This window comes from Phyllostomus discolor, chromosome 10 (genome assembly GCF_004126475.2).
Source record: "Phyllostomus discolor isolate MPI-MPIP mPhyDis1 chromosome 10, mPhyDis1.pri.v3, whole genome shotgun sequence".
Classification (NCBI taxonomy): Eukaryota; Metazoa; Chordata; class Mammalia; order Chiroptera; family Phyllostomidae; genus Phyllostomus; species Phyllostomus discolor.
In genome coordinates this window covers 499,963-513,021 of record NC_040912.2, presented here as the reverse complement: position 1 = coordinate 513,021, position 13,059 = coordinate 499,963, and the positions used below count along the sequence as shown (strand labels likewise).

Below are 13,059 nucleotides of genomic sequence, written 5' to 3'. Positions count from 1 at the left end.
TCAGCACCATGGGAGGCTGCCAGACATTTCCCACCAGCGAGGTCCTGAAACTTCTTTGTTCACCCTTTCTCATCAAGCTACTGGAGGGTGTGCTCAGCCAAACTCAGGTGCCGACGAGAAACAGACGCAGGACAGAAAGCGGCAGCCGGCCCAGAAGCAACGATGCACGTTGGAGGCTCAGGAAGGGACTTCAGGGGATCAGAGTGACACATGTGATGGGCCAGAGTGCCTTGAAAGATTTAGACAAGCGATGAAAGATGTGGGGTAGAATCTGTGATAAAGACACACAATCTTTTTAAAAAATATTTTATCCATTTATCTTTAGAGAGGGGGGAGGGACAGAAGCTTCAACGTGCAGTTGCTCTTGCACCTCCTACCAGGGACCTGGCCTGCAACCCAGCGTGTGTGCTGGCTGGGAATTGAACCTGCGACCTTCTGCTTTGCAAGGGGGCGCTCAATCCACCGAGCCACGCCAGCCAGGGCAAGGCATTAAATCTTAAAAACACGAGGCAATTATTAATTCCACGAAAATAAAAACGTGTGCAGAAAGGGAAGTTAACCAAGCCCACACATAGACCTCAGATACGTTTTGCTCGGCTTACCCCGCACTTTGTTATTATGTTTAAGTTAAACGTCAATACTTAAGTTAAAGTCAAAAATGGTATATAAATCCCAGAGCTCTTTCCCTTTTTTTTTTTTTTTTTAATTGCAAAATGCCAGCAAGTCGAGCCCCCCCTTCCCTCAGGACGATCTCCTGCTGGTGCAGCCACCGCGCGCAGGAGGTCTGCACGTGGCGGCCCCGCCCCCCGCCCCGGGCCGGTCCACTCCTCGCGCTGCGGGGACCAGGGCCGCCTACGCGGCCCTCAGGAGGCCCGGTACCGGCTGCAGAGCGCACAGGCCTTCCAGCCGTCCATTCCGGGCTCTTGAATTCTCTGCCCCTCCCAGTGTCCTAAACTGCCATCCCCTAGCTCTTGCTCCACTGCCTTCAACAAAGATGGCACCCGGCCGGAAGGCCGCACTCCAAGTGACTTCCGGCCGCATGACCTCAACAAAGATGGCACCCGGCCGGAAACGAGCCGGGGCATTGACTTCCATCCGGGAGACCTGCGGCGTGCCTCTCTTCCGGCGGCGCTTCGGGTGACGTAGCGAGCGCGCCGCGCGGCGTGTGCCGAGGTCGGTGCGGGACGCGTGGAGGTCAGCGGCGATGCTGGCCGGGGCTGCGGGGTAGGTCTGTGGGCCGCGGGGACCGGGCTGCGGAGCGTGGGGCCTGCGGTCCGGAGGGGAGGCCGGACGGGCGCGCCCGGCGCCGGTGTGGGCTGAAACCCCGCCGGGCGTCGGGTCCCGGCTCCCTCCTTAGCTCGCAGGGCTCTCTCTCGCCCGCCGCGGCCGCACGGGCGGGCTGCCGCCCCGGGCCGGTGCTCCCTGCTCCGGGGCCCCTTTCTCCGGGTGGAGTCGGACGCGCTTTTTTTGCAGCGACCGCTCGCGTGGCAGCGAAACGCGCCGGCCGTACCCGAGTTCCGGGAAACCAAAGATCAAACTCGCTCCGGCTTTGGCGGGAGGAAGGCCGGGTCAACCTTTCACCCTGCCTCGGACGCGCGCCTCGACGGGTCATTTGATGACCCGGGGGACAAGACTGGCAGGCAGATCCGTTCGCAGCAACGTCGTGGGGATCTGTGATAACTCCTCGGGGAAGGAAACCGGCCTGGGCTCGGGGAGGGGGAGGGCGCCTTCCTGGGCCGTATGGCAGGAGGTGAGGGCCGGGCAGCCGGCCCTGCCCACCCGGCCTGGTGAGAAGGAGGCGCGGGCCCTGGGAGGAGACGTAGAACCGTGAAGACGGGTCTGAGCCACGCGCGAAGTGGCGGTTGCTGCAGGAGTTTCGTTCGTCGGAGTTAATGTGTGTTTTAGGCGGGCTGGTGCTGACTTGGGGGAGCTCGCCCTGCCGGAGCGTTAAGATGATGCACGCCCAGGAGCCGTGGGGTATGGAGTCTGTGTCCAGGGACTTTCAGGAGCAGTCTGGTCGAAAACATCCTGTCTCATTGCCTCTCGCCACTAATTCTTTTTTTTTAAGTATTTATTTATTTTTAGAGAGAGTGGAAGGGAGGGAGGAAGAGAGGGAGAGAAACATCAGTGTGTGGTTGCCTCTCACGTACCCCTTACTGGGGACCTGGCCTGCAACCCAGGCGTGTGCCCTGACTGGGACCTGAACCAGCCACCCATTGGTTCTCAGGCCAGTGCTCAGTCCACCGAGCCACACCAGCCAGGGCAACTCTCTCCATTAATTCTTAACCCTGAGGAATCTTAACATTGGAAAGTGAAGTTGCCCAGACCCTCCCTGCAGAGACTCCCATCCCAGGGGACTGAGCACGGCCCAGGGACCTGAGTTGTTGAGCGCAGCCCACCCCTCACCAAGCTCCTGAGCTTGAGGTCGCGGTCTGGGGAGAGAAGACATGCCGTCCCTCAGGCTGGTTGGTGGACAGTGTGGCTGCGACTCCGTTCCATCTGCTGCATCCCTTGTGCTTGTGCGTTGAGGAGAGCCCACGCCAGCCCCTTGTCTCTCTTTCTCTTAAGGGCCTTGAAAGCACTTGCCCGGAGCTTCGCCCCTCTGCCACCCGGCCGTCATGGCAGCTCGCCTGGTGAAGCGATGCACGTGTCTCCTGAGACAGGCTGCTCGCCTGACCCCTGCGGGGCCTCCCGTGGGCCCGCTGAGGCTGGCCCAGGCAGCCCAGAAGATTCTGGCTTCCTCAGCTGCCTCACTCAGTTCCCACGTCCCGGGGTCCCTGTCCCAGCATGAGGAGAAGGAGCAGGTGTTCACCCCCTACCCAGAGCGCCAGGAGGTGGACGAGCTCATTGAGAAGGCCACTCGGCCGGAGGAGCTCCTGGGGCTGCTTGGGGGCGGCCACCACCTGCAGCAGAACCAGGCGGCCCTCGCACTTGTCCAGCTCTCCCGCCTGCTGTCTGAGAAGCCGGAGGACAAGGCCCCGCTCGTACAGGATGCCCGCTTCCAGCAGCTGCTGCACCTCGTCAACAGTCAGGTGGGCTGCAGGGCCTCGGGCCGGCTCGGGTGTCCCCGGCAGCCGGTCTGTGAGCCCTCCCGGCAGCCTGCCGGGGGCCGTTGCTGTCCTCACGGTGAATAAGCCCTGGGACTCGAGGGGGGCGTGGGCATCGTCCTGCCAGTCAGCTCTTCAAAGGGTCAGGCAGAGATGAGGGAGGACACGGCTCAGAAGAGCTCCCTTAGTTAAGGGTGCTCTTGTTCTGAGGCTTGTTCTGTTGAGCACAGACAGGGGGTGCAAACTTCAGGGGGACTGAACATTGCGTAACAAAGTTTCAGCCAGTAACAAACAGGGAGCACAGTATTTGCCGGGTAACCGGGTACTGAGATTCAGTTCAGTACCTTCCTCCTCCCCCAGCCCTTCACACGCAGCTTTTCTGTTCCTCGCGCCACATGCATGGTCTCGGTGCCCCCTCGGCAGCCAGTCCCACGGGTGGACAGACCGGGGCCGAGGTCAGGAGCCTTGTGCCACCAGCAGTAAGAGTCTGCCCGCCTCGCGAGACCTCCAGGGGCAGCCCCTCCGCTCTCTGCAGCCTGGACACACGCCCGCAGGGCACGGCCCTTGTTCAGACACCGCGGGGAGGTGCCGCGGGGTGGAGCGGGGAGGCCTGAGGATCGCCGGTCCCCGGCGCATGCACAAGCATGTCTGTGTCTCGGAGGGGCTGGTGGTGGCAGCTGCTCGGCCCCCAAAGCCTGGGGGTGTGGCGCGACAGGGTTCAGAGGTGCCTGCACGTCTCAGGGCAGAGGGCCTCCCTGGGCAGCTGCAGACACGGGACCAGCGGCTGCTTTGTAAGAGGAAAGGGGTTCCGGGGTCGGGCTTCCCAAAACTAACGTTACGGCTACTTGTTTTTGTTTTTCAGTTTTTTTTAAAGGTTCTGTTTATTTACTTATTTTTAGACGGGGAGGGAGGGAAAAAGAAAGGGAGAGAAACATCAGTGTGTGGTTGCTTCTTGCACACCCCCCACTGGGGACCTGGCCTGCAACCCAGGCCTGCGCCCTGACTGGGAATCGAACCGGCCACCCTTCGGTTTGCAGGCCAGTGCTCAGTCCACTGAGCCACACCAGCCAGGGTGGAAGGTCTGTCTTTAACAGCTAACTCGGTCATTGTTGTTGGCAGAGAACGAGTCTGTCGACAAGGAGGGAGGGCGGGGGGGCCTGTAAAAGCCTCCCAGTCCCTCCCAGGCCACACCCGTGGGCTCCCCTCTGCCGTCCGTCCGTCGGCAGGGCCCGGTGGGTGCGTGCCGGGGAGGCTGCGGGGCAACCTCGCCCCTCGGGGTGACCGCGCCGTCCCCCCCTAGATCACCACGGTCTGGCACGGGACCCTCGTGAAGCTGCTGCGGAGCCTGTACGCGCTGGAGCTGCCGGCCTCCTCCAAGGAGCTGCGGTCGGTGGAGCAGGAGGTGCGCTGGCGGCTGCGCAGGCTCAGGTACAAGCACCTGGCCTTCCTGGCCGAGACCAGCGCCGCCCACATGCAGGCGCGCGGCTCCGGGGAGCTGCTGGCCGACCTGCGCCTGCAGCTGGAGCGGCGCTGGGCGGAGATCGAGGACGGCCGCACGCTGGTGGCCGTCATGGCCAGCATGGGCACCTCTCGGAGCCGCTGATGACGCGCCTGGAGGACAAGGTGCGGGGGCTGGGGGCGGGGCCTGCGGAGGGGGTCGGCCTGCCCCGGTCCTCCCTCCGGCTCCCTCCTGAGGGGCCTCGCGCACTCGTCCACCCCGCGGGGGGCCGGGCCCGCAGGGGGCTGCCTCCGGGAGCCCCGCAGCCCGTGGGCTGTGGGCAGGGTGCCCCGGGGCCACCCAGAGGGCCTGCGGTCAGTGCGCTCAGGCCCAGTTGCTGTCTCACAGGGGCCGCGCCGCACGGGACCCCGGCCCTCGGGCCCGCCCTGACCCCTGCCGGCTGTGGTTGACAGAGCCTGGACCTGGTGGAGCAGTTCGGCCCCGAGGAGCTGCGGAAGGTGCTGGCGGCGCTGGCAGCTCAGAACCGGCGGTCGGTGCCCCTGCTGCGGGCCATCTCCTACCACCTGGTGCAGAAGCCCTTCCCCCTGACCAAGGGCGTCCTCCTGGACCTGACCTACGCCTACGGTGAGCCCTGGCCCGGGGGCAGGCGGGCACACCAGCTGCAGCCGAGTCAAATTCGGGGCCCACCCCGCCCATGGTGGGCCCCGGCTCCGTAGGCTGCCACAGCAGCACTGTGACTCATGGGCCCTGTTCCCCTGCTGGGCCTCAGGGATAAGTTTGGTCACAGACACCAAGTGCCTGGACCTGGAGGCCAGGGGGTGCTGGGCGGGCCACCGGGTGAACCCCAGGGTCTGCTCTGTCCCAAAGGCAAACTCAGCTTCCACCAGACCCAGGTGCTCCAGCGCCTGGCCGCCGACCTGCTGCCCCACATGCCCAGCCTCACATCCAGCGAGGTGGCCCGCTGCGCCAAGTCCTTCGCCTTCCTCAAGTGGCTCAGCCTGCCCCTGTTCGAGGCCTTTGCCCAGGTGAGCGGGGCGCGCACCTGGAGGCCCGGGCTAGTGGGCCCCTTGGGGGGGCCCAGGGGACAGAAACGCCCCCAGTGCAGACACGGGGTTCCTGCTCCGGCGTCTCTGGAGAGGCCCGGTGTCGGGGAGAACTCAAGTTGACGGCGATTTTCTCCCCGTCCTCGCGCGCCCCTCCACCCCCCCGGCTGTGCCCCTGGCAGAGTCCGGGGGCGGGTGCTGTCGGTGCTCCAGGTCTCGGCCAGTGGGTCGGAACGGCCTTCGGGGGTCTGGCCGCGCCCTGTGGAATCAGCCCTGGGGGCGGGCCTGCACGGGGCGCCCTCATCCTGCCCCTCCGCCCTCCCGCCCCCAGCACGTCCTGAGGGAAGCCCCGAGCATCGCGGCCGCACCCCTCTGCAACGTGCTCCTGGCCTTCGCCCGCCTGAACTTCCGTCCGGAGCAGGAGGACGCCTTCTTCAGCCTGGTGAGGGGGTGGGGGGGGGAGGCTAGGCAGGGGCCGCAGGGCGGAAGGGGCCGGCTGGGGGCGAAACTCGGGTCCCCAGCGCACCAGCTGTCCGGCCCAGAGCAGCTTCGGGTCAGGGGGGTCCCCGGACAGGGCCCCTGCTGGGGGCGGGGGCAACACCCAGGTGGCCAGCTGCTGTCCTCCGGTTCCTCCCGGGCCGGACGCACTCTCCTGCACTGGGCCTCCTGTGGTCCTGCAGTACAAGCCCTGCCCACGTGCAGGTGGGGGCGGTGGGGAAGCCCAGTTCTTCGTCCTTCTATCCAGATGGGCCCTGGGGGTGGGGGTGGTCTCTGGTACCTTCCCCGGGGGGCCCAGCCTGACCAGGGGGCCTCCGTTGGGGCTGCTCCATAGCCACCTTGGCCTGAGCGTGGCCCGGTCGTGAGGCAACGCAGACCGGCCAGCCAGGGCGTCCGCGCCTGCTGAGCAGAGCCCACCCCTGAGCCCTGGCCCCCGCCCCCAGGTGCATGAGAAGCTGGGCTGTCAGCTGGCGAGCCTGGACCCGGCCCTGCAGGTGGACGTGCTGTGGGCCCTCTGTGTGCTGGGGCAGGCGCAGGAGGCCGAGCTCCAGGTGGTGCTGCGCCCCGAGTTCCACACCCAGCTCCTAGGTGAGCGGCGGGGGTGCCCCTCCCTCCTGCACGGACAGGGGGGGTGGGCCTGGCGGCTGTCCCCAGGTCCTAGTGCCAGGAGGGGAATGGGGGAGCAGGGTAGGCCGGGGCTCCCCGCATTTGCTGCTCTGCCCGCCCCCCCAAAGGGGCCCCCTCTCTGCCCCTGACTGAGGCCAGAGCAGAGCCAGGTGGGGGTGCTGCAGCCCCTCCCCCTGGGTTTCGGTTGCCCTCCTCCCTGGCGCTACCCCCGGTCCTCCCCCCGGTCCCCCTGGCCCTCAGCTCCCCTCCACGCTCACTGCACCTCTTCCCGTAGGTGACGGGTCCCCAAAGGGTCAGAGCACCTTCCAGAAGCTGCTGCACATTAACGCCACCGCCCAGCTGGAGCGCCCCGAGTATGCCGGCCCTCTGCTGCCGGCCTCCGCCTTGGTCCCCAGGCCCTCGGCCCTGGACAGGAAGGTCACGCCCCTGCAGAAGGAGCTGCAGGGGGCCCTGGCGGGGTTGCTGGGCAGCGCCGACAGGGCTCGCTTCACGGTGCCCACGCAGTACGGCTGGGTTCTGGGTGAGGCTCCCTCTGCCCGACCTGCTCCGAGGCCTGCCCTCTGTGGGGGGCCCCCCCCATGCTCTCTGGAGAGACCCCATTGTCACCTGCCACCCACTCCCCAGATGCTGAGGTGCTGCTGGACGCCGAGGGCCAGTTCCTGCCCCTGAGGGACTTCTCGGCCCCTCACCTTGCCCCGCCCTCTGAGGGCCAGCCACTGCCCCCCGGGGCCAAGAGGTAGGGCGCACGGCCCCCGGGCCACCCCTGGCTCCTCTCCGGCGTTGCCCTTCCCTGCGAGGATAGGGACAGCGGCCAGCACCCAGCGCCCCCCTCCCTCCCCCCCAGGCTGGCCTTCCTGCGCTGGGAGTTCCCCAACTTCAGCAGCCGGAGCAAGGACCTGCTGGGGCGCTTCGCGCTGGCCAGGCGCCACGTGCTGGCGGCCGGCTTCCTGGTGGTGGACGTGAGTGCCCGTGGGGCAGGTGGGGGCGGCACGGGCGGGCGTCCTCGGGGCTGCAGGGGCGTCTCCTGCCCAGGAGACCCTCAGCACCTCCCCCTCTCCTCCCAGAGGGTGGTGGCCCGGGAAGGGCCGGGCCCACGGCTCTGTGAGCCCCATGGGGTCCTGTCACGGTGTCTTCTCTGGGTGTCCTTTCTAAACAGCTCTTTAAAAATTGGAGCCATTGTCAGCCCCACCCCCGCCCCCCGCCCCAGGTCCCGTACTACGAGTGGCTGGAGCTCAAGTCCGACTGGCAGAAAGGCGCCTACCTCCAGGACAAGATCCGGAAAGCGGTGGCGGAGGACCTGGCCAAGTGACCGGCCCCTCACGGGGGCTCCGTGCCCCGGGGCCGGACTCCCCAGAGGCCTGGCCGTGGACCCTGGGTGGGCAGGGGGCTGCTCGAGGACGGGGCCTGCACACGGCCTTGGCCGGAGTGGTGCTGGCCGGCGGCCTGAGCAGAGGAGGGCCCCGGGCCCCCTTGTGGGTAATAAACCTTCACTTCGGTGTTTGACACCAGAAGGCACCGGGCTCTGACCTGACTCCACAACATCCCCCCACACGTACACTCACGCCCACCCGTCCCCTGTGGGCGGGCGGCAGCCAGCCAGGGGCCTCTGCTGCCCACAGGGCACCGCCCCGCACTTCCACACGGGGCCACCTTCGCTTAGGGCCTGTCCGCAGCCCCGCACAGCCCAGGCCCCGGGGTCATGAGGCCAGTCAGGGGTCACTGCCTGGCTCTGGCGTCTGACGGGGGTGGGGGGGCTCGGCTCGGGCTGACCGGTGGTGTGAGGGCTGCATACTTGGGGGGCACTGGCCCTGGAGCAGGAGCTGGGAGGGACCACTCACTGCCCCCATGGCCAGACCAGCAGAGTTGCACTGCCTGTGGTGGGAATGGGCTGGGGCCCCCCCCCCCCATCGGGCCCCTCCCCAGACACTCTGCTGGCCGAATACAGCTGCAGGGGACGGGGCGGGGTCACTGGCTCACAGCAGCACAGCCCAGGAGGGCCGTGTGGAGCCGAGAAAGAAGGGGCCGCCCCTGGGTTGCAGCCTCCCCACCCTTGGTGGGGTCATGGGGGCTGCCGGGCACCAGCGCACAGGACCCGAGTCCAGCACTGGTGTGGTTGAAGGGTGAGCGGCCAGAGGTGGCCCCAAGCCCAGGCAAGGTGAGGGAGCGGGGGGGGGGGGGGGGGCATTCCAGAGTGAGGGTCAGCCACCATGCATGCAGAGCCCATTGGGCTCTCCAGAAGATTCCGCTGAGAATGGACAAGCTCCCACCCACCACCCAGGACCGTGGTGTCTGCTCGGACACGGCCGCCTGTGCCTCCTGAGAGGCAGCCGTGGGCCCCGTGCCCGGGGGGGGGGGGCGGGGGGGGGAGACTGGCACACCACCACTCGGGGGCCCCGACAGAACGTCCGTCTGCGGGGGGGGGGGGGGGGGGGCTTGCATCACTGTGACCCTCATGTTGCCTTTGCGCTCAGCCAGCGGCCACCCCAACCTGCCCTCCCTCTGCGTTGTTTCAAGAACGTTCTCCCTCGAGCCCCACTGCGCCCTGCGCCCCTGCAGAGCCGGGCCTCGGGCGGCCCCTCTGGCCCTGCCGCGTGCACGCCCGGCGCGGCGGGTGGGCGAGGGGCCCCGCTGGGTGGGTCTCCCCTGCCGCCCGGCGGTGCCCACCCCCAGCCCTGCTCGTCGTCCGAGGGGTCCCGGGGTCCCGTCCCTCGTGCGTCCCCGCCCACGGGGACCGTGGTGCCGTCCGTGCGTGGGCTCCCCCTGCTTCGTCTGCAGCAGCACCTGTCGGACCCCCCGTCACCGGTTCTAGGGGCTCCGCGTGCCCCACGAACAGGTCACCCGCAGGCGGGGGCCGCGCAGGCAGCTCCTGCCCCTTTCGAACAACTTTCGTTAAATCTGTTCCTTGGCAGCTCGCTCCTTGGGCCATTGTGGAGGGAATCCTTTTATTTCCGTTCCGACGTTCACTGAAAGGGGGTGGAAATACACTTGGTTTTTATCCACCCCGAACCCTCCAGTCTTGCCAGACTAACTCCTGGTCCTGGTAGTGCTCGCCTCGAAGATTCTGCCCGGGGGTCCGCGTCTCTGTCCCGAGCGTCTGTGGGTCTGTCTGTGTGCGCACGTGGGGTCCGTGGGCTCCCCGACGGTGCAGGTGTGGTCTCCAGCGAACCTGGGGACGCTCTCGGCTCCACACCGCATGTCTGTCGGCGCTTCGTGCTCCTGTGGCTCTGCGTCCCCCCCCCCTTCCGGCGTGCCCACTCTCCTGCGCCCCACCCTCGAGTCCACCGCCGCGCCCGTCCGCTCCCCTGCGCACCCCACTGGGCAGTGAGCGTCCGGCCGCCTCCCGCCTCCATGCCGTCCTTCCGTGCCGCGCGCGCCGGCCACGGCCCTCCCTGTGCGCTGGCCGCCACGGGCCGACTCTGCAGCCGGCCTGTTCCCTGCTGTGTGGGTCCCTTTCCTGCTCGCCTGGTCGTTTTTTGTTGCGGGTCGGACGTTTTGGATGAAATATTTAACAACTCTGGGTACTGACCCCCCCCCCCGCCCCGCCAGGCTCCTCGCTGTCGTGGGCAGCCGGACTCCCTCGCTGGGGTCTGTTGCCTCCTGCAGCCGCAGACTCGGACGCTTGCCTCGGGGAGGGGCCGCTCTGCAGCTCCGCAGCCCCGGACGCTCCGAGTTAGGTCCGCGGCTCCGCCCCCCCGCCCCCGCCCCCGCCCCCGCCGGGTGGAGAGCGCCCCGGGCTTGACCTCCCCGCGCCCTGCTGCCCTGGAGTCTGCGGCGCCTGCAGGAAGGGACCCGGCCCCGCAGCCCGCCTCTGCCCCGCAAAGGAGCTGGGGGGCGGGGGCGGGGGGGGGGGGCGGCCTCTTCCGGCTTCGCGCGCCCACCGCCCCAGGAGCTGGGGGGGCGTGCCCAAGGCGGGGCCCCCCCCCCACAGTGGGGCTGAGCGGGAGGAGGGAGCCCCTCCTCTCAGTGGCACCACCTGGGCTCGGCTGCAGGTGGGGAGGGGGCACGGGGCAGGAAATGGGAAAGTCCCCCCCCCCCAAGGAAGCCCCGGATGGGGGGTGCCCTGCGGCCGCCCGGCCCGGGTGTGAATCCCCGGGTGTGAATTCCCGTGGTCGGTCCCTCCCGCTGGGGGTCCGCTCGGCTGATTGACTCCGAGTCCCCGCCTCGCCCCGGCTTCGGAGGCTCCGGCCGTCCTTTCCCTGCGTCCTCCCTCAGTTCCCGTCCGGTGCTCCCGGCGCTCCGAGGTGAGGGCGGCGGCCCGGGCCTCCTGGGCTCCCGACCGAGTCTCCTTTCCGCGGGCTTCCCTCCCGCGCCCGGGGAGGGACGTCCGAACGTCGCCCTGGCCCTCGCCCGCGGAGCAGCCCGCCCAGCGCGGCGCCCGTGTCCGGGGTTTCGGGGGCTCTTCCCTCCCGGCGGTCTCTGCCGGGCTTTTCCCCGCGTCTCGCCACGTGGGCCGCTGCCTGCGGACGCCGCGGGGGCTGTGTTCGAGTCCTGCACCTCCGCGCTGCCGCCACACGGCCGGCCACCTTTGCCCAGCCCAGCGGGGCGCCCCCGGTCGGGCTGCTGGTTTCCCGCTGTTTCCTGGGTGGCTGGGCAGCCGGGTTTGGGTCGTCCGTGTGAGCCAGCCGGCAGCCCCTCCGGGTTCCAGTGGACAGTGTGGGTGCAGACAGGCTCGGGGCACGGCGCCGGACTCGGGCCGCCGCTGGCCCCCGCTGGGGTCCCCGAACGGGGGGTGGGAAGGTGCTCTGTAGTGGGATCCCCCTGGCCGGAGCCCCCCACGCCCCCTGCAGCGTCTGGGTTGGGGGGAGCTGGGCCCCTCTGCGGGCTCACCCTCCGCGTGCCCCTGAGAGGGCCTGCGCGGGGTGTCTCCCGCTTCCGGCGTTTACCGTCGGGTTACGGGGTGGAGGGGGGGCGGGCGAAGAGGCAGCTTGTGCCGTCTGGGCCGCACCCAGAGCCCCTCAAGCCCTCCGACGGGCTGTGGGTTCCCAGCGGTGGCCGCAGAGCGCGCAGCGGGCAGGCCAGTGGAGTTAGGGAGGACAGGCCGGGCGACTCGCAGCCCCTGGGAGTGGGGGCCAAGTGGCGGGAAGGGAGTCCTCGCAGGGGCGGCGGATGGACCGGCTGCAGGGGACGGAGGATGCGGGGTGGGCGGTGGCGCAGCAGAGAGACGCCCGGCGGGGGCCCGGGGTCGGGGCCGGCAGAGGACCGGGTGGCGGACACAACCTCCCGCCAACAGCCACCCCGACTCCCTGCCCGTCTGCGCCGGCCCGGGCAGGGACAGTGTCTCCCGGAGCCTGGCACGGGGGCGGCTCCTCGGGAGGGCGGGGTGGGGGGGGGGCGCTCGCGCCCTGGGGGTGGGGGCGGGGGCGGGGGAGGAGGGGGGGTTTCTCCGGTTCCAGGCAGAGCCGAGGGGCGGGGCAGCAGTGCTCCGGGGAGCATCTTCCTCTCCGGCTCTGGTTGCCATGGAGACCAACTGCCAGCACCAGCCAATCAGGATGCGCGGGTCCAGCTCACTTCTCGGTTGGAGACATCGGGCTGGGCGGGGCCACTGACCCGCGCAGGTGGGGGCCACGAAGGGGGGATAGGGGGCGCGGGGACGGGGTGAGGAGGGGGCTGCGTCGCCTCCGCAAAGCGCCCGGGTCCCCAGAACCTCCAACCACCCCCGCCCCCGCACCCCGAGGTCTGGCGACACGGCGCGCGCCCTCACTCACGGCGGGGCGGCGCGGGCGTCACCCACCCACTGGTCACCCCCCTCCCTCCCGGGCGAGAGGCGGCGGCTGCGCTGTGAGCTCCACGGAACGGAACCCCGGGTCCGGCCTGACCCGACGCTGACGCTCTGCCCGCCTCCGCGGCCCCGCTCACCTCGCGTCCCGGCGTCTCCTCGGCGCCCCTTAGCGCGCAGTTCGGGACCCGGGAGTTTGTCAGGGCGCCCTGCGGGGCTCCCCTCGACCCGACCCCGGGGCTCCCTGGCTCCCTGCTGCGGGAGAGCAAGCGGTCACCAGCCGTCCTGCCGGGAGGACACAGGACCAAGACGCCCTCGTCCAGGCCCGCACACGGGTGACTGGGAGTGGCCGCCGTGTGGCTCACGTTGCCACAATCCATTCTGCTTCAGAGCTGGCACTCACTCGCTTTCCTGTTGAAGCCGTGAATCAGGGCCACTTCCGGCGCACCTCCCGCACCGGGTGTGAGGGCCGCTGCGCGGGGCTGGCGGGGCTGCTTCCCGGGCCTCCCGGCGCCGCAGAGACGGAGGGGCACGTGCGGGGGGGGGGGGGCTTCTCTGCACGAGTCGGTGCTTCCTTTGCTCTCGGCAGAGACGCCCTTGGAGGGACCCCCTGGGCCTGCTCCCCCCGGAGTGTCGGCTCCTGTGGGGCCTCTCCACCGGCCCCGAACA

General features: G+C 68.9%; 2 protein-coding genes and 1 non-coding gene across 3 annotated transcripts in view; 2 read left to right on the top strand and 1 right to left on the bottom strand.

Moving 5' to 3' along the window:
- Positions 1 to 1,120: 1,120 nt before the first annotated feature.
- Positions 1,121 to 8,201, top strand: LOC114490245 (FAST kinase domain-containing protein 4-like). Its single transcript, XM_028504198.2, is given in 12 exon segments — positions 1,121 to 1,224; positions 2,569 to 3,032; positions 4,348 to 4,624; positions 4,627 to 4,670; positions 4,959 to 5,130; positions 5,374 to 5,531; positions 5,881 to 5,991; positions 6,491 to 6,635; positions 6,949 to 7,194; positions 7,299 to 7,410; positions 7,519 to 7,633; positions 7,882 to 8,201. Coding segments are annotated over 11 exon segments (1,896 nt in total). The 5' UTR covers positions 1,121 to 1,224; positions 2,569 to 2,618; the 3' UTR covers positions 7,984 to 8,201.
- LOC114490256 lies at positions 5,167 to 5,299 on the top strand. The gene has a single exon (XR_003683940.1). It is a non-coding gene; the product is annotated as a small nucleolar RNA SNORA5 (small nucleolar RNA).
- Positions 8,202 to 10,882: 2,681 nt separating the features above from the next.
- The window catches only part of LOC114490220 (adenylate cyclase type 1-like), an 11,093-nt gene continuing 8,916 nt past the window's right edge, over positions 10,883 to 13,059 (bottom strand). Inside the window, exons 5-6 of the mRNA XM_036010402.1 lie at positions 12,531 to 12,675; positions 10,883 to 11,416 (exon numbers count right to left, since the gene is read on the bottom strand). Coding sequence (XP_035866295.1) covers positions 10,883 to 11,416; positions 12,531 to 12,675 — 679 coding nt within the window. The remainder of the gene's footprint in view (positions 11,417 to 12,530; positions 12,676 to 13,059) is intronic.